At 42.5% G+C, this 25,787-nt stretch overlaps 1 protein-coding gene across 7 annotated transcripts in view; it reads right to left on the bottom strand.

Annotated features, from left to right (window-relative positions):
- The window catches only part of LOC110841386 (uncharacterized), a 127,428-nt gene that overhangs the window by 86,807 nt on the left and 14,834 nt on the right, over positions 1-25,787 (bottom strand). The window contains exon 9 of one of the 7 annotated variants that reach the window (XM_087359747.1): positions 8,666-11,894. The exons of 2 other annotated variants lie outside the window; for them this stretch is intronic. In XM_087359747.1, the coding sequence (XP_087215873.1) occupies positions 11,883-11,894 (12 nt within the window). In that variant the 3' untranslated portion in view covers positions 8,666-11,882. Of the gene's footprint in view, positions 1-8,665; positions 11,895-15,721; positions 16,766-19,836; positions 23,775-25,787 lie in introns of those variants that run through there. 4 more of the 7 variants (XM_087359746.1, XM_087359744.1, XM_087359745.1 and 1 more) reach the window with 4 other exon arrangements.

Raw genomic sequence — 25,787 nt, 5'->3', positions numbered from 1 at the left:
GGGTGATACAGACGACGTATCCTGCAGAGAGCGAGTCCGGGTCCGACAGAGAAAGAGGGCGGCAGTGACCGGGACGTGCACAGACGGTCCTGGCCAGGATAGTGAGGAGAAAATTTTGATCAAATTTTTCGAAAAATCGAAAAACGTAGGAAACCGTTCAAAATGCGCACAAAACCAAGAATTTTTGAAAAATTCCGTTTTCATAATTTTTGTCTAAAATTTCAAAAATTCTTAGTTATCTTCGCGTTTCATGCCATTTGCAACCATTTTCAATTTTTTTAAAATTTCGCAAATTTTTGAAATTTTCAGATTTTTCGAAAATTTTCGAAAACTCGAAAAACGTAGAAAATCGTCCAAAACGCGCACAAAACTAAGAATTTTTGAAAATTTCCAACTTTTAATTTTTTTCGGAATTTTTCGAAAATTCTTGGTTATGTGCGCTTTTCAGAAGATTTGCAGCGTTTTTTGATTTTTCGAAAATTTGGAAAAAAAATGAAAATATTTTTCCCAAATTTGACCTGACACCTCCCTATGAGTAGTAGACTCTGCCAGAACCCGACGCTGCTATTGTCTAATTCACACAGTCTCAGCCGTACTCTGTCTGTGCCTCAACCGGTATCTGCTTTACACGGTGTGATTCACCACGTCTCTGCTTGACTCCGTCTCTGGTTAACAGGGTCTCTGCGTGACTCGGCCTGTGCCTCACCGGTCTCTGCTTGATACGGTATGTGCATCAGCCTGTTCATGCTTGACACTGTCTCTGCCTCACCCGAGCTCTGCTTCCCATTTTCTGTGACTCACCACGTCTTCGCCTCACTCTGTCTGTGTCACACTTCTCTCCTTGCTTTCGGTCTGTGCCTCACCCGGTCTCTGCCGAACCAGGTCTTTCCACAGACGGCCTGGCAATGTCGGGTGATACAGACGACGTATCCTGCAGAGAGCGAGTCCGGGTCCGACAGAGAAAGAGGGCGGCAGTGACCGGGACGTGCACAGACGGTCCTGGCCGGGATAGTGAGGAGAAAATTTTGATCAAATTTTTCGAAAAATCGAAAAACGTAGGAAACCGTTCAAAATGCGCACAAAACCAAGAATTTTTGAAAAATTCCGTTTTCAAAATTTTTGTCTAAAATTTCAAAAATTCTTAGTTATCTTCGCGTTTCATGCCATTTGCAACCATTTTCAATTTTTTTAAAATTTCGCAAATTTTTGAAATTTCTCAAAGGGGTACCCCTTTGAAAATTTTCAAATTTTTCGAAAATTTTCGAAAACTCGAAAAACGTAGGAAATCGTCCAAAACGCGCACAAAACTAAGAATTTTTGAAAATTTCCAACTTTTAATTTTTTCCGAATTTTTCGAAAATTCTTGGTTATGTGCGCTTTTCAGAAGATTTGCAGCGTTTTTTGATTTTTCGAAAATTTGGAAAAAAAATGAAAATATTTTTCCCAAATTTGACCTGACACCTCCCTATGAGTAGTAGACTCTGCCAGAACCCGACGCTGCTATTGTCTAATTCACACAGTCTCAGCCGTACTCTGTCTGTGCCTCAACCGGTATCTGCTTTACACGGTGTGATTCACCACGTCTCTGCTTGACTCCGTCTCTGGTTAACAGGGTCTCTGCGTGACTCGGCCTGTGCCTCACCGGTCTCTGCTTGATACGGTATGTGCATCAGCCTGTTCATGCTTGACACTGTCTCTGCCTCACCCGAGCTCTGCTTCCCATTTTCTGTGACTCACCACGTCTTCGCCTCACTCTGTCTGTGTCACACTTCTCTCCTTGCTTTCGGTCTGTGCCTCACCCGGTCTCTGCCGAACCAGGTCTTTCCACAGACGGCCTGGCAATGTCGGGTGATACAGACGACGTATCCTGCAGAGAGCGAGTCCGGGTCCGACAGAGAAAGAGGGCGGCAGTGACCGGGACGTGCACAGACGGTCCTGGCCGGGAGAGTGAGGAGAAAATTTTGATCAAATTTTTCGAAAAATCGAAAAACGTAGGAAACCGTTCAAAATGCGCACAAAACCAAGAATTTTTGAAAAATTCCGTTTTCAAAATTTTTGTCTAAAATTTCAAAAATTTTCAGTTATCTTCGCGTTTCATGCCATTTGCAACCATTTTCAATTTTTTTAAAATTTCGCAAATTTTTGAAATTTCTCAAAGGGGTACCCCTTTGAAAATTTTCAAATTTTTCGAAAATTTTCGAAAACTCGAAAAACGTAGGAAATCGTCCAAAACGCGCACAAAACTAAGAATTTTTGAAAATTTCCAACTTTTAATTTTTTTTCCGAATTTTTCGAAAATTCTTGGTTATGTGCGCTTTTCAGAAGATTTGCAGCGTTTTTTGATTTTTCGAAAATTTGGAAAAAAAATGAATATATTTTTCCCAAATTTGACCGGACACCTCCCTATGAGTAGTAGACTCTGCCAGAACCCGACGCTGCTATTGTCTAATTCACACAGTCTCAGCCGTACTCTGTCTGTGCCTCAACCGGTATCTGCTTTACACGGTGTGATTCACCACGTCTCTGCTTGACTCCGTCTCTGGTTAACAGGGTCTCTGCGTGACTCGGCCTGTGCCTCACCGGTCTCTGCTTGATACGGTATGTGCATCAGCCTGTTCATGCTTGACACTGTCTCTGCCTCACCCGAGCTGTGCTTCCCATTTTCTGTGACTCACCACGTCTTCGCCTCACTCTGTCTGTGTCACACTTCTCTCCTTGCTTTCGGTCTGTGCCTCACCCGGTCTCTGCCGAACCAGGTCTTTCCACAGACGGCCTGGCAATGTCGGGTGATACAGACGACGTATCCTGCAGAGAGCGAGTCCGGGTCCGACAGAGAAAGAGGGCGGCAGTGACTGGGACGTGCACAGACGGTCCTGGCCGGGATAGTGAGGAGAAAATTTTGATCAAATTTTTCGAAAACTCGAAAAACGTAGGAAATCGTCCAAAACGCGCACAAAACTGAGAATTTTTGAAAATTTCTAACTTTTAATTTTTTTCCGAATTTTTCGAAAATTCTTGGTTATGTGCGCTTTTCAGAAGATTTGCAGCGTTTTTTGATTTTTCGAAAATTTGGAAAAAAAATGAAAATATTTTTCCCAAATTTGACCTGACACCTCCCTATGAGTAGTAGACTCTGCCAGAACCCGACGCTGCTATTGTCTAATTCACACAGTCTCAGCCGTACTCTGTCTGTGCCTCAACCGGTATCTGCTTTACACGGTGTGATTCACCACGTCTCTGCTTGACTCCGTCTCTGGTTAACAGGGTCTCTGCGTGACTCGGCCTGTGCCTCACCGGTCTCTGCTTGATACGGTATGTGCATCAGCCTGTTCATGCTTGACACTGTCTCTGCCTCACCCGAGCTCTGCTTCCCATTTTCTGTGACTCACCACGTCTTCGCCTCACTCTGTCTGTGTCACACTTCTCTCCTTGCTTTCGGTCTGTGCCTCACCCGGTCTCTGCCGAACCAGGTCTTTCCACAGACGGCCTGGCAATGTCGGGTGATACAGACGACGTATCCTGCAGAGAGCGAGTCCGGGTCCGACAGAGAAAGAGGGCGGCAGTGACCGGGACGTGCACAGACGGTCCTGGCCGGGATAGTGAGGAGAAAATTTTGATCAAATTTTTCGAAAAATCGAAAAACGTAGGAAACCGTTCAAAATGCGCACAAAACCAAGAATTTTTGAAAAATTCCGTTTTCAAAATTTTTGTCTAAAATTTCAAAAATTCTTAGTTATCTTCGCGTTTCATGCCATTTGCAACCATTTTCAATTTTTTTAAAATTTCGCAAATTTTTGAAATTTCTCAAAGGGGTACCCCTTTGAAAATTTTCAAATTTTTCGAAAATTTTCGAAAACTCGAAAAACGTAGGAAATCGTCCAAAACGCGCACAAAACTAAGAATTTTTGAAAATTTCCAACTTTTAATTTTTTTCCGAATTTTTCGAAAATTCTTGGTTATGTGCGCTTTTCAGAAGATTTGCAGCGTTTTTTGATTTTTCGAAAATTTGGAAAAAAAATGAAAATATTTTTCCCAAATTTGACCTGACACCTCCCTATGAGTAGTAGACTCTGCCAGAACCCGACGCTGCTATTGTCTAATTCACACAGTCTCAGCCGTACTCTGTCTGTGCCTCAACCGGTATCTGCTTTACACGGTGTGATTCACCACGTCTCTGCTTGACTCCGTCTCTGGTTAACAGGGTCTCTGCGTGACTCGGCCTGTGCCTCACCGGTCTCTGCTTGATACGGTATGTGCATCAACCTGTTCATGCTTGACACTGTCTCTGCCTCACCCGAGCTCTGCTTCCCATTTTCTGTGACTCACCACGTCTTCGCCTCACTCTGTCTGTGTCACACTTCTCTCCTTGCTTTCGGTCTGTGCCTCACCCGGTCTCTGCCGAACCAGGTCTTTCCACAGACGGCCTGGCAATGTCGGGTGATACAGACGACGTATCCTGCAGAGAGCGAGTCCGGGTCCGACAGAGAAAGAGGGCGGCAGTAACCGGGACGTGCACAGACGGTCCTGGCCGGGATAGTGAGGAGAAAATTTTGATCAAATTTTTCGAAAAATCGAAAAACGTAGGAAACCGTTCAAAATGCGCACAAAACCAAGAATTTTTGAAAAATTCCGTTTTCAAAATTTTTGTCTAAAATTTCAAAAATTCTTAGTTATCTTCGCGTTTCATGCCATTTGCAACCATTTTCAATTTTTTTAAAATTTCGCAAATTTTTGAAATTTCTCAAAGGGGTACCCCTTTGAAAATTTTCAAATTTTTCGAAAATTTTCGAAAACTCGAAAAACGTAGGAAATCGTCCAAAACGCGCACAAAACTAAGAATTTTTGAAAATTTCCAACTTTTAATTTTTTTCCGAATTTTTCGAAAATTCTTGGTTATGTGCGCTTTTCAGAAGATTTGCAGCGTTTTTTGATTTTTCGAAAATTTGGAAAAAAAATGAAAATATTTTTCCCAAATTTGACCTGACACCTCCCTATGAGTAGTAGACTCTGCCAGAACCCGACGCTGCTATTGTCTAATTCACACAGTCTCAGCCGTACTCTGTCTGTGCCTCAACCGGTATCTGCTTTACACGGTGTGATTCACCACGTCTCTGCTTGACTCCGTCTCTGGTTAACAGGGTCTCTGCGTGACTCGGCCTGTGCCTCACCGGTCTCTGCTTGATACGGTATGTGCATCAGCATGTTCATGCTTGACACTGTCTCTGCCTCACCCGAGCTCTGCTTCCCATTTTCTGTGACTCACCACGTCTTCGCCTCACTCTGTCTGTGTCACACTTCTCTCCTTGCTTTCGGTCTGTGCCTCACCCGGTCTCTGCCGAACCAGGTCTTTCCACAGACGGCCTGGCAATGTCGGGTGATACAGACGACGTATCCTGCAGAGAGCGAGTCCGGGTCCGACAGAGAAAGAGGGCGGCAGTAACCGGGACGTGCACAGACGGTCCTGGCCGGGATAGTGAGGAGAAAATTTTGATCAAATTTTTCGAAAAATCGAAAAACGTAGGAAACCGTTCAAAATGCGCACAAAACCAAGAATTTTTGAAAAATTCCGTTTTCAAAATTTTTGTCTAAAATTTCAAAAATTCTTAGTTATCTTCGCGTTTCATGCCATTTGCAACCATTTTCAATTTTTTTAAAATTTCGCAAATTTTTGAAATTTCTCAAAGGGGTACCCCTTTGAAAATTTTCAAATTTTTCGAAAATTTTCGAAAACTCGAAAAACGTAGGATATCGTCCAAAACGCGCAAAAAACTAAGAATTTTTGAAAATTTCCAACTTTTAATTTTTTCGGAATTTTTCGAAAATTCTTGGTTATGTGCGCTTTTCAGAAGATTTGCAGCGTTTTTTGATTTTTCGAAAATTTCTAAAGATTTAAAATCTTGAAAAAAAAATCAAAATTTTTAAGTCGTTCCAGCTGACACCCGGACAGGCAGAGACCTGGTGCGGAGGCTTTGTCTATGCTGGCTCGGCAATGGCTGGGCAAATCCATTGGTATGACAATTTTCCTAGACTACCAGAAACCATGATGCCTAACACTGCTGTTTACCAGATGTTTTATGGCGATTAAATAAATTAATATTTTATCGTTTGTGTATTTGCAGCTTGGGATAACTCAGATAAATATACGATTGTTTGATTGGGAAGCATCTAGCCGTAGATGGGGAAAATAATATTAAAATTGATCTTAAAGGGACTGATTTGGCTGGACTCGTGTCTCTTAAGCGGGGAACCAGTGGCGAGTCTTTTGAAAGCGGAAATGAAGTTAAGGTTCTCTAAAATGCGAACATGTTCTTGAAGCTCGTGATTCAATCATCTCTTTAAGAGCGTCAGCTGTTCTTAATTTTCTACGTTGCTGCCAGGTTTAATTGCAGTCTTTGCATTTTGAAAAACGCTTGAATTTGGCATCTGTTGTAGGACGAAGGTTAGGAAGATTCAGATAAAATAATGACTTACGTAAGCCGAAGCAGAACTAGCTGCAGTATTTGCTCTCCCACGCGCCCTGCCATCCTTCGATGTCAACCAGTTGCAGAAACTAACGACTGTTTGCCAATTCGGCAGACGCTGCATAATTAATGATTTGTAAATTGTGCGATGGGTTGGCGCGTCCGGATAGCGACTCGGTTCGATCGGCGCGCGCCGCGCTCGTCTTATGTTTACTTCCATATGATCCTTCCTTCTCCTGTCATTAATTTTCATTCTCTTTTCTCTTCTCTCTGCGTTTCTTTCTTTATCCTTACGTTACTGACTAAATTAAATTAACGTGAAAAGAAGACGAAATAATGCCACTGTTTCAAATTACCATAAGAGTCGAAGGACTTGGATACACAAGTATCACGTGACCGTAAGAGAGGACGAACTGGGGTGTAACCTAACGCAGTACTAACCAACTAACTAACTAACTAACTAGATGGCTTAGGGAACCCGAAGGTTCATCACCGAATTATCCTGGGCCATCAAAATCCAATCGCCTTCAACTAATACCTTAATCATTATTGTAGCAGACTACACGGCGCAACATCGCAGGAGGCAGCCATCTTTATACCCGTGGTCGTGAGGTCCTGGCGTCTCAATTGGTACAATTCATAGCACGGCTGTCGTCTTTTGAACAAAATGAAACCCTCAGTTCCCGGAGCAAAGCTGTTTCTTGCCTTGCGTTGGTGTATTACTGAATCGATTTTCTTAAAATTTGAAAATAATTTTTTACGTCTAAGATACGATGCCTGATTTTTATTTCTGAGGACAGGACAACTTGATGGGAGAGAAAATTTGTTCTGTTTTACCAGGGACACGAAACCCGAGTCAGTCTGTGACACATTCAGAACCCGGGAGGGACCAAAAAAGTATCTTTCCAGGCCGTGAGGCCAGACTAGTCGACCCAGCAGATAATGTTATCCAGGTTCTGAGGAACCTCGCTTCCCTAGGCTGCAGTTAAACAGTTTCAGATTTCCGTAATTCTTTATTTGTATTATGCGTGTCGCCTTACTTTTATATGACGTAAAAAGAATTGTTTCTCGAGCTAGCTAAAGCAGTGAGATGGGGATCATCAGATTGGAGTTAAGACAATCCTCAGAAGCTATGAACCACAAAAGACCTGAATTCTGAAAAATTTAGTTAGTACCAAACACATCTGAAGGATCAGTGTTTACTTGTGGACCAAAGGAAGATGTCATTCCTTTTGTCTTTAGCCCGTGTAAAGACTAACTCTGGAGACAGCCAGACTATTGAAACAAGTTAAAATATCAGCTGCCCGGGTAACATTCTGTAAGTCTCAAAGTTTACTTTAAGTTCTTTGTTGTTGTATTAATTCATTTACCCTTGATTTATTTATGGGTGATAAGTTATAAAGTATACGGTATGAAAGTGCCGTGGCCTATTTTAAGGCAATATCCAGGCGTGTGTGAGAGGATAGCCTGTCTCTCAGCCGAGACTTTAACGCGGGAATTCTCAAAACACGACGCGGGGATTTCTGTAGCTACGTGTAAGGAGAGTACGTGAAACTGGCTGAGATACGGCAGTATTAACCATCATGGCAGGTGGTTGCCATAGCAACCGAGCGTATGAAATGCTACATAGACCTACAGTGCAACAAGCCACGACGGAGTTTGGAAATGTTACAGTTCAAGAATACAAATTAATGTACGGAGATCCCAGGCGTTTGACACAAACGAATGCCGGATCGAACACTCAGGAAGCAACGCTGTGCTGTCCGTCGCTTCCGATATGAACTAATTGTTGTAAAATATGACGAGACACGCGGCGCACCTGCGACGCTGCCATTGTGGGGGCTACAGAGTCACGTGATGGGACTCACACGTGTCGAGGTGACGTCACGAACATCAGCTAGCCTGCCTCTTGCCAAGGGAAGTCGCAGACAGATGTATTTTTGGCCCGACTCAGGTAACGTAGCTCAGAATTACACACCAAAATCTTGAAAATCTAGAAATCACTAAGGAATTCCTTGGAATATTCATCTGATGAGGAGATTTTCTGCTGACTACTGGTTTGGTTGAATCTACTGAATATCAGCACGCCTTATTTCCCGAAGACCAATTTACATTCCATCTGCACCCAGATCTTCCAATTGGTGTCTTACTATAAAGTTTCCAAAGGCCTTCAAATGTAAGACAAATTTTATACGAGGCGCGTCCCAAAAGTAAGTTTCCCTGGGGCCGTTTACAGAAACAAAACACAATTTCATGGAAATATTTATTGCAACAGATACAGCAAGTGTCCAGCTATTTTTCAACATATTCGCCACCGGAATTGAGACATTGGTCATACCGTGGGACCAACTTTTGAATACCTGTGTCGTAGAAGTCTGCCGCCTGGGATTGGAACCACTGTGTGACAACCATCTCCGCCTCTCTGTCATTCTCAAAACGCTGACGCTGACCGGACAGGAATTTCTTGAGGTGTAGGAAAAGATGGAAATCACTGGGAGCGAGGTCCGGGCTGTAGGGTGGATGATTAAACACCTCCCAGCTGAACTCCTGCAGGAGACTTGCTGTCCGTCGAGCCGTGTGCGGCCTAGCGTTATCACTGACCGCACTTCACAGTCGGCGGGAGCTGGAATAAGAATCTCCATCTTCAACAGCTGCAACGATGCTACTGTGAGAACGCGGGAAGTGCCGTTAGTGCATGCGCCATGCTACGTCATTGCTCTATCACGTACGCACAGTCGCTTCGCGCAATATAAGGTTTGCTAGCTGTGGGACGAGTGGGAAACTTACTTTGAGGACGCGCCTCGTATTTCGAATAAAAGGGAACATTTAAGAACTGTTTAATACAAGTGAATTTTCCTGCTCTCATTGAATTCTATGATACTACGCCCACCGAAAGGTTCATAAATTAATAAATAAAACACAGACACACTCCAGACTCTAACGGTTTTCATAATCGTTATGCAAACACTCCCACATGGCAGTCGATCTGACTTCCTGTGGAAGTGACGTCACTTTCAACATCCCAACGCGACCAGTTGACTCTTCACAGCGCGGGGCGCCAGACCAATGTCAGAGCAGACGGTAGTGTTAACAGACCCAGTATCATTAGACCACGAACAAGGGTTTCAGACCCAGCAATGGGAGATTTTTCACGGATGTCTTCTGGGTTGTTACCTCCATCATCAGGGCAATAATCGACCTGATGATGGAGTCAGCAAGCATATCCGAAACATCTGTAAACTTCTACGAGACTACAAGGCGCTACAACCCAGAAGGCAACCATGTTATTCCATGTTTCTCAACAAACTACACGAGGCCCTACGAAAAATATTCACGCCCTCGTGGTTTTCCTCGTCCCTCCATGAGACTATCTTCTTGATACCTCCAATTCAACATTTAGAGCTGATATGTAATTGTGGAGTTTCCATTCACCCCCTGTTAAACGTGTATTGTAGAGTAAAGGTGGCTGGAGCGTGATATCTCATCGACGCCATATTGTGCCCACCGCACAGCGCATAATTTCTTACTCGTTGGTTACTCCGTACTGTGAGACAAACGACTAGCGGTGTTCTCCGGGTTGCTGCAAGAACGAGACAAATTTAAGGACTGAAGAACAGCGAGAAACGCAGTTTGTTTGACTTCTGAACACGCCCCAGGGCATGCATTATTACTTCATCACACGAGAGAAGAAATTGGGAACTCTAAATTAATTATTTTGTTCCATGTCCTGCAAACTTTATTACTTAAGTGAGATAAAGCTCGTGTCTTGGGCTGGGCAAGGAGATAAGAAATGGCTTCCTCTTTGCCTTCAACTGTTTTCCATTTCTCTATACTCCCATCGGTGGAGACAATTTACATATGCTTTTAAAATCAAAGTATCCGACCCACATGTTTAGTGGAAATACCCATGTTTCAATTAGACCTTATTTTATTTGTAGTGTTCTGTCTGACGACCGGTCCATATGAACAGGATCCTTCCATCCTTTTCTCGGACTGGGACCTGTTCATATACGTTCTTGGCAGATGATCCAGAAGTGGTTTGCCATTGCCCTCTTCTGTGTGTGAATGGAGTAATTGTTGGGATGCCACGGAGGAAAACTCCGTGTTGCCTAGACCACGGCCTTGCCCAACACAAGTTATAAATTCGGGCACCGCCGGGAATCGAACCCGAGACCCCAGGATTACAAGGCCAGCGTTCTAACCGCTAGACCACCATGTATGTGGTAACCAATTGGTTACCACATAAAATTCTAACCAATCTCTTGCGTCAGCGAATTTGTTCCTCCGTGCTATTACGTATGTGTATCGATGTGATAATTCTTTTTTCTGACCCCCGAAAAGCCATTTTAACAAAATACGTAAGAAAAGGGAGGTTAAATAGTGAACTCGAGACGTGCAGTTGATTAATATTCATGAGACAGAGTGAAAAATTATGAACTGGAGCGGTGGCGGTCTCTTGCGGACACGATAACGAACCTCCAATGTCCATTAACACATTCTGTACTTATTTAAATTCGATATATCAGCATTCTTTCAAGGATAATGACTGTGGTGTTCGTTTTCATTTGTTCCGCTCTCCGGTAGCACATATTGACCGAACTCCCAATGCCACGCGAATACCAACTGTTTCCTTCCATCAGAAATCAACTTTTTCAATATAATCTGTGCACTTTATATTGACGGCGGAAACGGAAGCGAATAGTGGCCCCCTCGTTGTTGTTGCTCCAGGGCATGCGCAGTTGAGACTCGATACAATATCCGGTACCTTCCTTCCCCTTCCTACCACTAGTAGCGTTGGAAGCAACGTCTAAGCGTACATAACCTCACATCTCTGTGATACGAGATATATTAATCTTCACGAGTAAGAACGGTGTTGTACCACACTGAAAACATCTTCAGAAAATTAAAATCTGCTCCAAATCTTTTCCAATACTAATTCAAAGAATCAAAACACCCAATCCAGAATCCCAATACTGAATAACTGCTGTTAGCATTACCTTCATCTGGAGCCTGGCTTACAACACATCTACTCCAGCATTGCTATAGCAACGTCGCGTTACTTTACACGAATCGTAAGGACCATTCGAGGATAAGATCTTAGGCTATCGCATTAGAGATTCCACTGTAATTTATTCATCTATTCTGCAATATTTCTTCCTACTATAGCAAACACAACACGGCAGTGACGTAGACTGTTACGTCATCGTTAAAAAAGTTACTAGTTTATAATTTGAGTACATTTTTTGTATTCATACGCCAGTGGGAAAATCACACTTACGCAGAATATGTAACTTCATTAAGCCGGAGTCCATACCAAGGCCTACGGCACTGCGCTGAGAATATTTCCTGTTCTTACTGGAGTTTGCATGCTTAATTTGTCCTGGATCTCCGTGTTAGTGCGTGGGTTGGTATCACAAGTGATCAATGAAGATTCTACAAAACAGGGTTATAAGTAACCTTTAAGTAACTTTTAAGTTTCGTTGTCCAATAGAGCAAATTACAGTTATATTATTTTATAATTTAAAACTCTCACGGCGTACCGAATTAATAAAATCCTCTCTGGGTATCAGCAATATCAAATGATTAAATCTTGCAGACGTTTCAGAGAGGATTTCTATTTTCATCAGACGCCCTAATGAAACGTCGGATATTTCTAACCATTTGACAGGGCTAATTTCCGACAGGATTTTATTAATATATTATTTTAATCGAGTTTTCATTTTAGCAAGTTAATTACAAGAAACAACTGAATTCATAAATAGTTTTACTGCTCATTAAGTCACTGATATTCACTTTGCTCGTCTGTAAATTCGTTCCCCTGTTCCGAATTTGAACCGTTAATGTTCTGTGTAGCAGATGCTCACAGAACTGGGCACATGGAGAAAAATAATGTAACTTCAATAGTACGTCTGCAAAATCCATAGATTTTATTTAGAAGGATGAAGAATTTTTTTAAAATTCCAGAAGTGGAGCATTAAGGACTTTTGATGTTATTGTGACACATACTCCCACCACGTTCACCTAAGATCTTGTATCCATGCCCACGTCTTCCGAATGGTCTCCTCCCCTCAGATTTCCCAACCAAAATTCTGTAAGCATTTCTCATGTCCCCGCCCATTTAATCCTGCTCGATTTGGTAAATAGTACAAACTACTACGCTCCTCCTTCGTTCCAAATACTCTCCTTAGCACAGATAAAATTATATTTTTGTATATATCGATCTTCGGAGTCTAAAACACGTCGAAAATGGAAATTTCTCCCACCAATCAAGTCCATCACATCCTGACACAGTATCCACTGTCGATGATAACATCCCTAAGAAGCTCCAGTGTACATTCGCCCTGAAGACGGCAAGTACATTTTTTGTCGAAACGTCGGAAAGACAACAACCCCCCCGAAAGACAAAGTTATTGCAGCATTATATTTTAGACGTTATTGATTTGAATCTCAAGATTTATTGCAGTTCTATACGTTTCCCAAAAACCCATCGTGGGACATCAAGTTGACTACGCTGCCTGCATAGATCACTGATCTATATTTTTGATTTGTAAAGAGACGCTGCTGCAGACTGTTTGCACTTTTTATTACAGTGCAACAATGAGGGCGGAGAGAGACGCCATCTCATCTACAAGCGGCAGGTTTGTTTGCACAGGGACGCGCAGGGCTCCCTAGGGCTCGTAATATTCGCTTCGTTCCCCCCCCCCTCCCCGGACCACCAGTCCACTTCATGACGATGAATCCGTCCCTCACTGCTAACTCCCGTCTCTTCATCTCAGTGTATTACAATCTGATTCATAACGCCTCTGTTCACCGTAACTAAGATGGCGTCCCGACATAGGAATTTTCGCTCCAGAAGTTATTTAAAAAAAAAAGCATAATTCTTCATCTAATTCTTACTTATTAATTCATTCGCTGTATTAACCCTTTAAAACACAGTGGTAACTATATGTACCTTATGTTTTAACATTCCATAACTCTTCATTCCGCCCGCAGAGTATATTATGGCTTTGGTACGATGCTCACAGTAAACGGAGATTATTTCCTTAATCAGCGTTAACCAGTTGATCTTTGTAATGGTGAAGAGTTGTGTTTTCTTCGCGGTACGGACTGAATTCTTACGTAATATTTATACGAGCTTCGGCTTCAAAGGGTTAACCAGTTGATCTTTGTAATGGTGAAGTGTAGTGTTTTCTTCACGGTAGGGGCTGAATTCTTAAATAATATTTATACGAGCTTCGGTTTCAGAGCATTAAAAACAGCATGAAATAATTTTTAGATTTAATTACGACATGTCCTACGTGTTTCGTGATTATGTTTACTTAATAACGGGAATGTCCATGTTTTATCTTTTGGATCGTCACGTGCTGTCGAGTTGAAGATGCACTCACCAGTGACTGAAACCGGGTCTTCGAAGCGAGAAGTCAGTGGTCGCTTTGAAGCACGTGTTCAAAGACACTAATACGACGCGGAGATGGCCATGCGAACTTCTGAGATGTGAATGAACAACGAAGGATGCTGATATGGATGGATATAAAGTTTTAAGATGTCCGTTTTCTGGTTTATTGCACCGTGTAGTCTGGTAGTAGTTTACCGACGTTTCAGAGGTCCTTGCTCCCTCTATATCGTGATGGACGAGGCATACTAAACCAGAAGACAGCCATCTTCGTACTCACCACCGTAAGAAATTCAAATCTCACTTGGCTTATCATTTTATTTAAGTGGCAACATGGCGACGGAGCGAAATATTTCTGTTTGTAAAGTACTGTACCTTGACAGGTGCTGCTAGTAGAGCGGGTTGCATTCAGACGGGGACCTTTCAATTCGCAGTCCCGTATCCAGACGCCGCCCCTTCCCGAGCCCGTGATAACGCACGACCGGTCGAGCCAGCGTGTCCTATCAGCACCGAGCCCATTGCTCAGCGAATACCACCACACTGCACTAGAACTGATAACAGCTCAGTCCTGGGATCGTGTCCTTGTGCGTCCGAAAACGTCCTTCACTCCAAAACTCGTTCCTCAAATTTCTTCACTGCAGAAGCAACCGTTCTTAGCGAATATCGAAGCTTTGGCCTAACACTTCGAGGCACTTTGAAACCCAGTGGTAAAAATATATACCACTTCCTTTAACAATTAATAAATCTGCGGCAGTGAAGATTTATTGTTGGTGTCGTGGATAGTAGAGCCAGCGTTTCGAAGGACCATATTACCTCCATCTTCAGGACGGAATATATCCGTCCGAGGCCTACAAGTCCACGCGGATTTACAACTCAGAAGACCAACATCGACTTGCTATAAGAAAATAGTTGATAAATAGAGGTCTGATACGTGTGTCTAAAGGTGGACCGCGCGTTCCTAGTATCAAGGAAACTTGTGTGACAGATTGAGACTTCTGAGGCTGCCGCCCTCCTCCGTACGTAATCTCAGAACATCGTCTTGCGTCTGCTCTTTGTTTGTTTTCCCTTGAGCTGTTTGGTTACCGGTCGTCGGCTGTTATCGTCATATTCCTTTTAATCACAGTTATTTTTCAGTCGTCGTCTGTTTGCCAGCGCTGAGCTGCGCGTTAGTTTACCCAACTAATAAACCCACGATTGTAATGCACCTGATTACAAGATCGGTCAATGGCTGTTCTCTGTGGCCTCACTCATAGCTGCTGTACCCCCGCTCCGTTACGTTCTTTGTCGAATACGTTCAGTTGCCCGCACAAACAGGTCACACATCACTTCCTTACGCGTACACACATTAAACTCATGTTAATTCACTGTCAGACTTTATTTTATTTGTAGTGTTCTGTCTGACGACAGGTCCATATGAACAGGATCCTTCCATCCTTTTCTCGGACTGGGACCTGTTCATATACGTTCTTGGCAGATGATCCAGAAGTGGTTTGCCATTGCCTTCTTCTGTGTGTGAATGGAGTAATTGTTGGGATGCCACGGAGGAAAACTCCGTGTTGCCTAGACCACGGCCTTGCCCAACACAAGTTATAAATTCGGGCACCGCCGGGAATCGAACCCGAGACCCTAGGATTACAAGGCCAGCGTTCTAACCTAACCTAACCTACCCTATTATTTATTTATTTAGTGTTCTGTGTGACGACAGGTCCATATGAACAGGATCCTTCCATCCTTTTCTCGGACTGGGACCTGTTCATATACGTTCTTGGCAGATGATCCAGAAGTGGTTTGCCATTGCCTTCTTCTGTGTGTGAATGGAGTAATTGTTGGGATGCCACGGAGGAAAACTCCGTGTTGCCTAGACCACGGCCTTGCCCAACACAAGTTATAAATTCGGGCACCGCCGGGAATCGAACCCGAGACCCCTGGATTACAAGGCCAGCGTTCTAACCGCTAGACCACCGTGGCACGGTTGTCAGACTTACCAACTTACAATGCATAAAAGGTACTCCTGAATATTTGACGTCCTCACGGCGTTCAATATGTCGATGTTTGTCTTTTGTTATTAAAAATTCAGCCATGAAGATGGAAGCAATATGTTCTGCCGAAACGTCGGTATCTACCTGCGCGAACACAGGGTATTATAACCCAGGTCAACATAGGAATGCTTTGTTGAACTGACGCGCATGTCAGCTGGATGGTTTCAGGTCTAGAAAGTCACCTACTGCTAAATTGACTACACACCAAAGAATGAAATAACAGGAAATTAGAGCATAAAACATTCTCTTTGAACTTGGCTGCAATTTAAAATTAAATTTGAATGCGGTCCAGTTTGGACACGTATTGAGAGACCATTGACACAGTAGGAACAGCCAATGATAACTTTTTTCCCTTGTGGATTTACAGGTAACTTAAGCGAAGTTTGCCGAAATCATGAATTAAACATTCAGGAGACGAATTCATTTTAACGTAAATACTTCACGAAACCGGTAATGTCACTTTTCTTGGAAGATTAAGTTAACGACGTGTTTCATTTCTTTAAAAAATTTTCTGTATTTCTTGTTTCTTTTAATTACGCAATTCTTTACAATTGTCTTTTCCATTCCGCCATTCCTGTACTTTCATCAGCCTTTCTAATTTCTCTTTCCCTTCGTGCTTTCTTTAATCCGTCCTTCTCACTTGATTTCTATTCTTCTTCGTTTTTTTTAATCTCTCCCGTCTGCTCGTTTCCCCCCCCCCCTCCCGACGCCGACGCCCACCGGCGCACTGACAGATTGCATCGACGCTCGACTCACCTATGACACGCAGTTTTATCCCCGCCTCACGTAAGTCATTCGACACTAATGCGCTCAATAAAACATCCACTGGGAGCTGCTGATGCCGTGTTCAATTATTGATACTCTGCATTCACCTGCAAGTAGAAAGGGTTGCCTCAAACTGTCGTATTTTTTTTCCCCTAATCGAATGGTTTTCCGACTTTTCATCTGCATGACCTGGCACACGTCAGTAAACAGCATCTCACCCCGCTGTTGCGTGAGTGCAGTCAAGCGCTGAGCTAACCCCTCACTCTTTCTTCGTTACCAGGCATTTTCAAGCCCCGTGAAAATTCACGGACATTTCCTAAGCCATTCATTGCAGACGAGAATCTTAACACCACAACGCGGATGTTTCCTTGGATATATCAGCGTTTATTCTGGTACATATTGACTGACCTTTCGGAGGGGCTTACCAGCTCCATCATCAGGAAGATAAAAGCTTTCGTCCGCTATGACTGGAAGGATTTAATTGATACGTTATTACCAGTCGAAAAACGTGGGATGTTTCAGCCCAGCGTGATTATCCTCGCAAGAAAACAAGGCGACGTTAAACAAGACTAGGGCAGAATTGATCCGCCTCTAAACTAAGCCCGCGCCCGTTCGCCCGCTCGCCCGATCTTCGCCCATCACTAGCTCGCTCACTGCTCTATTTTCCTTGTGTGCTTTTAATTTCCAGCGTGCAAACCACCTCGCAGGGGCAAATATTTGCTCTCCGTATATTTGCCTGCTCCATAATTCAAACAGATACGATATTTGCCGAAGAGCAATCATTTTAATATTGTACAATCCTTACCCCAAACAGAGGCACGTCACTCACCTATAACTCTCTTCATTCAGTCGCTACAACACATCATTTTCGAGGTTTTTCAATTTTTTCACACAGGAAAATAAAATTCCTTTCCATTCTTTGCCCTCCTCGTCTATCGATTAAGTCTGCGTGCGCGTTGCAATTGTTTCTACTGCTGTAATTTTCTATTAAACTTTAAATACTTTTTTTTTGCGTTCATTAAACATGTAGGCTTCCACTGAAGATAATTTTTATACCAAGGACTTTAAAATTATTCATTGTCCGGACGTTTTCCATCGTCCTTGTTTAAAAGAAGAGACCACGACGTTTCGGAAGCTGATTTTGTTTCCGTCTTCAGGCGAGAGGTACCTACTCGGCTGGGTCCGTCAGATAGAGCCAGTCTCCATCGTCAGAACTCTTTAGAATTGAATTCAGACAGAGTTCATAAAACCTGGAACTAAATGTCTATTATTCCGGAATTATGAAATCTTCCGGTCTGAAACGAAACAGAATACTGGCTTCTGCCGGCTGGCCGTGCCTGTCGCCTTAGAACGGTAATGGTAAGATACATGGCCAGGTCAAATGGTGAAGGTGATATGGTTATTACGAGTCTCGAGACCCCGGTAACGCCACTTACCACATTCCATCAATAATCCACTGGCAACTATATGTACCACCTGCTTCAACAATCAGTAACTCTACACTTTGTATTCACGTGTATAATCATCACTGTAAAAAAATCTTCCGGAATGTTGCTGGGGTAGACACTGACCGACTTTTCGGAGGAGATTACTGCCTCCATCATCAGGACGATTAACATGACTACACGGCTCTACATCCCAGAAACAGCCATCTTATCTTCCCTTCACTTTGTTACGTAGAAACAACGCAATGTGTGGGGGGGGGGGGACAGTGCGTGTCTGTTCCGAGATAGGGCCCCTGCCTTATCACTCTGAAGCCGAGCCCTCACAGAAAACACCCTCCACCCCTTCCTAACCACGCCGTATCTAAGCTCAGCCAATAAAATTAGCATAACGCTTGTCCGTAGGGCTTCCGTACGTTTAGTGCAAGTGTCTGAATAATTAATTTCGCGTTTCAACCCTCTTGCAACGGGGTGAAAATCCTGGTATAAAGAAATAGAACAAGTATTTTATGGACAATTAAGAATACTTCATGGCTGTCCCCTTTTTTATTAACTGATCTGAGGTTAACGTTGCAATGTGTCGTAAGCATCTGAAAACAAATTCTTGAGGGAAATATCTCGATCCGAGAGGGAGGAAACGAGAGGGTGAATGAGGGGAGGGAACGATTCGGAGCTCTTTACAGAGTGGTCATGTTATTATCAGGGTTTATCAGATGTGTACCGCGGTGGCGAAACAATAAGAGAAACATATTCAGAAATCTGACAGAGAATAGATACAAATAAAACCACTTGCAACAACTCTACAGGGATGACAGGATAATATTAAAGGGGACCTGAGAGAAATAGTTAACGTGTGACCAAGTACAATAGATTTAAATGGACCAAAATCTACTCTCATGCCAAGAAATGTAATTGTAACGTAACATACAAGTTAATATTTTTTTTTCCGCGGTTTAGTTAAGCATTAGCGAGTCTTAAACTTACAACGCCAGGAAGTCACACGATCCACATGTACTTCCATGTTACTCTGAAGTACTCTTCTTAGAATACCTCTTATACTGATAACGATTATGATGATAATAATATTAATAATGCTCTGTTGTGTGCATAATAATTATCCTAATCTTTCAAAGTTTTACTCGTCCGGAATTTGGTATAAACACCGGCCCTGCAGGCAAACACAGAGATCGCTTCTCGCCATAATATTTTGTTTTACTCAGTCGTCTTCAACAGTTGATGAAACGTTGTAAAATAACCGAATATTCAACCAAACAAATGCGGAAAGACGAATAATTCCTACGCTGGCAACGGAGTGACCACACCTTTTTTAACGCAGAGCAGACCACCAACCTCGACGCCGGTCCGATGTTTGCCGTCCACCGGCTGGAGTACTTAACTTACGAAATTACTAACAAACGAATCATCTACCCGCGTATCCGAGTAGCTGGACGAAATAACTGACTGACTTACAAATCGACAAGCGACTAACCAGCCAACACATTATGACACAGAATGTTCCTTCAGAGGTGACAGACCTCATTATTCAGATGACCGTAAATCTTCCTGCTGTCAGCAAACCACACAGTTCATAACCGTCTTTTCAGAAGTTCGCATCTTCAGAACACATTTCTCCTAAACAAATGACTTCATCGTATTCCCACGCACATCAGGATTTCTACGGAATCAGACACAAAAATTGTGATTCATTGATCAGGTGATAATTTAATGACATCACATCAACTGCAGGATTTATTTAGTTTCCAAACAAATTACAGCGAAACGTGAGTTAAGAATTTCAAAACAAACAAAAAATTACGTATCTCTAACACGATTACACAAAATTAAAAAAAAGACTCATCGCCCTGATGACGGAAGCAGTAATCGCCTCTGAAACGTGGGCCAATTTCTACCAGACCACACGGCACAACATCTCACAAGACAGTCACCTTTACATTTCCTTATTTAATTAGTAGAGCATATTTGTTATTTTGTGAGTTTTATCTAAACGAACGTTGCTGTAGATTGGTTAGCATTCCTGCTTTGCATTACAGAAGCCCGCGTTCCAGTACCTCCGGGTTGACTTAAATTAGGCCACGACCATTTCCTTCCGTATCCTTTCGAATTCATTATTCAATGATCATATAGTCTGACCTACTGAGCGCGTTATTAAATAAATATAACATTTTTTATTCATTTATGACGTTTCTTTGAATTCACTGTAACATCTGAACTTGGCATCGCTCGTACCTGATTTTATGAACGACACTGCAAATAATATCTTAGCTGGGAGGTGTAATGGCAGCTTTGGATTACGGTTTCCTGGAGGGGGAGGCGACATCTGCCGACTGCATGTGCAGGCACGTCTCCAGCTGGCCGGGGGAGATAGCCCTGAGCGGGTGAACGATCCATCAAGCGGGGACAGGCGATAACAGCGCTGTTGCGGGGCAGATTAGAACCTGCACCTCTGTAGTCCAAATCTCTGTGAGAAATGCAGCTCTCCCCATCCCACGAGTGTCACACAGGAATTAAAACGAGTACCCCACCAGACAGGGGCTACTGACAACCTCCAGGTATATTTTCAGAAGGTATAAGATTCGAGTGGAAGACCTCGGGAATTGTTATTTTTAACTAAAATCTCCAATCCCTCACCAACAAAGATTATCACAAGAGGATTATTTAAAGTATTTTTCCGTCTTGCATTTGAATCCAGTTCTGCCAATCGCGGGATTTAGAGTCTACATACGGGTGTTGTTTAATGCAGACGTAAAATTTTCAGCCTTGATGCAGTAATTTTCTCTGAATTATTGGTACCCACGCACAAGACCAGACTACATGACGCAACGTCGTATAAAACAGTAATATTCCTACTCGTCGCCGTGAGAACTTGAAACCTCACCAACTTTTTTTTTTACATGGTTTAAATGCAACGCGTGTTAATCAGTGCAGAGATAAACATTCCTCTCAACTCGGGATATTTTTTTTTATAGATAAATCAACTGTTGGCACACTCAATTCATGTCTCATAATATTCTCCATAGACAGAGAGTCAATAAGGGTTTGTTAAATGACCGCTGAGTGATGCTCCGTTGTTTCACTCTCACCTGTAGCACTGCCTGCGAATTAACCAATGTTGACTCAATGTGTGATTAAAATGAGAAGGTAATTCGTTTGCATAAGCAGCGTGTCCCAAGCGGTGGGCTGGTTACCGTCGGCTGACCCAGAGCCACACAAAGGACAATAGAACAGATCCGACCGCTAACCCAGCGCAAACTGGCATTCGGAAACCGAAGTCGTAATTTTGTCACCGAGGGCTTGACTCAATTTGAGAGCAATTATCATTCGTGCATCATAACAATGACCTGGGTTCTGGTTTTTATACGTGACTGTACACGCCTAAATTATATGTTAGAGTATATATATATATATATATATACCACGTACTTTAACGTTCAACAATTCTGCATTTTTCCCACAGTGTATTTAAATGTTTCGTACGATTCTCAGTGTAAACAGCGATTATTTCCTTAAACAGCGTTAACCAGTTGATCTTTGTAATGGTGAAGTGTGGTGTTTTCTTCGCGGTACGGACTGAATTATTATCTCTTGGCCCATTCTTGAGCAAAACTGATCTAGTTCACATCCTAACATCCAATTTTTGATAGACGCATTTTAATATTATCTTCCCCACACACGTAAAATTCTGTTACTGTACGAGTGGGAGTTGTCAGCCCCCAGTCCAACCCCCCAAGCCGAAGAACCACCCCTTGTCTGTTGTCCAGGACTAAATATTCAGTACATTCGCAGCCACCCTCCTTAGTCCGTCTACTTAACTCACAACCTGAGGACGCCCCACGACGTGGTGACAGAGGACACTCTTAGCATGTGAGCAGACACAGAACGTAATCTAACTTAAATACTCCTCTATTTACAGGCTAAAACGATAGGACAGGATTGATCATGAAGTTCATATCAGCAAGTTTCAATAGGGCAGGGTCCCTGACTAAAGATAAATCATCCCGAAAATATCTCTGTGTGTTTACCTTCATTTCTGTTTTCATCATTCGGCTTGTATGCCTACGTATGAACACAGAAAAATCTGACGGATAAGTCATTAGTTAAGCAGCAGAATGCTTATAAATCAGAAAATTATTAAATATTTGTTGCAGTATTAAAATAAACTTATTGCATCACGCGTAAATAACGTAAATGTGGAGGTGTTTTTTTTTTTTTTTTAAATACTGCCCAACAATTTCAGCAGACTGTGTTTATTAAAGTCAACAAATGGATTTCTGCTCAATTGCCTACATAATTACGCATATTCCATAATTTTGTTTCGCTCTGCAGTATTTATAGGCAGCCATTACATCAAATTGTGCGGAATTTCTCAAAATATGGAGCTTCCTGTCAGCTCAACAGCGAGGTAGTTTTAATCCACCCGATGAGCCATGCGCTAATACGGTTCTAAATATAAGAATTCGGTCCGTACCGCGAAGAAAACACCGCACTTCACCATTAAAAAGATCAATTGGTTAAACCTTTGAAGCCGAAGCTCGTATAAATATTACGTAAGAATTCAGTCCGTACCGCGAAGAAAACACCACACTTCACCATTACGAAGATCAACTGGTTAACGCCGTTTATTGTGAGAATCATACAAAACCCACAAAAAACACAATGGAAAAATGCACAGTTATGGACTACTAAAGCAGGGTGGTATATATAGTTACCATTCAGCTTTTAAAGGGTTAAAAAATCAAGTTACTGATTGTAGCCTACTTCAAATTTTTCTTCATCGCCACATTGCACTATTACAAGACGAATAAATGTTATCACATTTCACATATTCTCCTAACCTAACGCGGTATCGAACTCTGAACTCGCTGCTTCAGATAAATAAAAACATTTTTGTCTTGAGCCCATGTATGAAATTCGTATAATCCGCCAAATTGGCGTCCTTCAAACACATGCTGCTGTACAATCCCCAGTAAAAGCTTCGTAATAAAATTGACTTTTTAAAGAAACCTAACACTAAATATCAGAATAACTGAGTATTTTGCCTCCTAATTCAGAAACGTTCCAGATTAACACTAGTGCGTCACAACCCACCAACACCGACATGAAAACGTAAAAAAATGCTGAGTCCACGGAAGGAATTGAGCTGGCTCAGGACAGGAACCACAGACAAACAAAATGCATAATTCTATGGAGTAAGTCCTCCATGCCACCCCTGTACTTACTACCGTGCCATTAAGGCATACCGTAACCTGACTTCCTGATGAGTCATAAAATGCCCAGGTACGCGACTCTTAAGCAGCTAGCGTCGAGAAACACCGGCCAGTGTGGACACAGAAAAATGAGCTGAACTTTTCAAAAAGTAAAGCGGTGGTAAATGGAATTCTCTTTTCGGAAGGGCGTGCGTGTTTGTACACTCTCAGACCACCCAGGAACCATCTCTTGTTCGAGCTCCCTTCCTAATTTCATTAGCAAAGTCAGTCATCTTCCAGCCCTCAGCTTCACCCCTGCAGCTGAGTGTTTAGACAACACGTCATGCACAGATGTCGGAGAAGTTGCCGCAAGAGCGAGGCGACATCGCCTCGCTCTTTGAGACGCCAAGAAACAACGCATTCAGAAATCATCATTAGCTTGACGCTTCGGTTCCCAGGTACCCACTGGACTGGAACAAGAGAATTTTCCCGCCTGTACTTCAAGCATCCAGTTTAATGGCTCCTCTATTCCAAGTCACACTGACAGGACATGACATGTTTCAAACATGCTTCTTGAGATTTGCGTAAAACTTAATCTGTAATTTTAATACAGTCTATCAAGATATGTTACAATGAACAGGCCGGACCTTAAAATATGCCACGATATCATTCTCCGATGTTATAAATTCATCGTGTACCTTCACTAACTCTTTCGACGTTTCATAACCTCTGCAGCTGATACGGCATATTTATATTCCTACATACCAACCGATACAATCATCAGTGCTATCATCAGTGTGATGATCATTGCTCTGATGACGGATGCAGCAAGCACCTCCGAAACGTCGGAAAACTTAAACCACATTACACGGAGCGATAACCCGAAAGACAACCATCGCCACTGATCCTGAATTCTCTCAAAATTGACCTCTCTTAAAACAATTCAGTGACATTAAAATAAAATGGTTGGTCATGTCCACGGCGGGACACATTCTTACACGTGAGACTGTTTACGGTCTCGCGGTTCATGGGTTGGTCACCTGCGACAAGTCCCAGGTAAATATTAGGAGAGGGACAACGGCGGGCGGGAGACAGGAAGCAAGACGACTTCTTGGGTGGTCCGGTTTCCAACCTGTGGTGCACTTGCCACAGCGGCACATGACACGCGAGCCAAATATCCTCACAAACTATTTCACCGATTCCATTTTAATATTAACCTCCCATATTGTCAGTTCGTCTAAATTATATTTAATTCAGCCCGTACCGCGAAGAAAACACCACACTTCACCATTACAAAGATCAACTAGTTAATCCTTTGAAGCCGAAGCTCGTATAAATATTATTTAAGAATTCAGCCCGTACCGCGAAGAAAACACCACACTTCACCATTACAAAGATCTACTGGTTAACGCTGTTTAAGGAAATAATCGCGGTTTACAGGCAGATTTTTTTTTACTTAATCAGATTTTCTTTGCTTCTCAAAAAGGACTTTGCTCCATGAAGTAAATTAGTCTTAAATTTCTGGGTGCTAATGTGTGCACATAATTCAACTAGTTAAAGATAAGGACCAGTGGATGGGCTCTTGTGAACACAATAATGAACCCTAAAACCCCATAAAAGGCCAGGAATTTCTTGATTAGCGAAGACACTATCAGTTTCTCAAATACTCTGTTCTATGTCCTATATAGGATCTAATACAGACGATGGACAATTACGTGACTAAAGTGAAAATATATTACGAAACTTAAAATTCAGAATGCAGTTCGCGTGATGCTTTTGTTTCTCGGAACAGCTGTTGGTGGAAATAATTTCGAAAAGTTGTTAACAAGTACGCAAATTACGGACACCGCGACTGTCAAATGGCAAACTAACACGAAAATATGTTACCTAAACAAGAATAACTGGAACCAAGTTCGGTCATGTTTGTCAGACAAGCAAACAATACAACAAATGCAACAAAAACTATTCCAAAGCCAACTTTGATTTTAAGTCTACTGGGAAGGCAAAATGTTGGTGTCTTATTATTTATTTAGTGTTCTGTCTGACGACAGGTCCATATGAACAGGATCCTTCCATCCTTTTCTCGGACTGGGACCTGTTCATATACGTTCTTGGCAGATGATCCAGAAGTGGTTTGCCATTGCCTTCTTCTGTGTGTGAATGGAGTAATTGTTGGGATGCCACGGAGGAAAACTCCGTGTTGCCTAGACCACGGCCTTGCCCAACACAAGTTATAAATTCGGGCACCGCCGGGAATCGAACCCGAGACCCAGGTAGTGTACCTCATAAACTTCGATGTTCATTTGTCACTGAACAATTCAGTGGTAAATTACAATTGGTAACTTCAATTGACGAGATATGATGTGTCCTCTTGACACTAGCGTAAATAAAATAAATATTATAAAGTAGGATAGACGGAACACAATCAACAGATCAACAGACCTGTTAAGGTATAAATATGTAGTACAAGGAAAATAAATACG

Source organism: Zootermopsis nevadensis, unplaced genomic scaffold (genome assembly GCF_977971745.1).
Source record: "Zootermopsis nevadensis isolate Lab colony 2312 unplaced genomic scaffold, Znev_1.0 Znev_ptg000032l, whole genome shotgun sequence".
Taxonomy (NCBI): Eukaryota; Metazoa; Arthropoda; class Insecta; order Blattodea; family Termopsidae; genus Zootermopsis; species Zootermopsis nevadensis.
The sequence above is the reverse complement of the archived record's forward strand: the minus strand, read 5'-3'. Positions and strand labels throughout refer to the sequence as shown.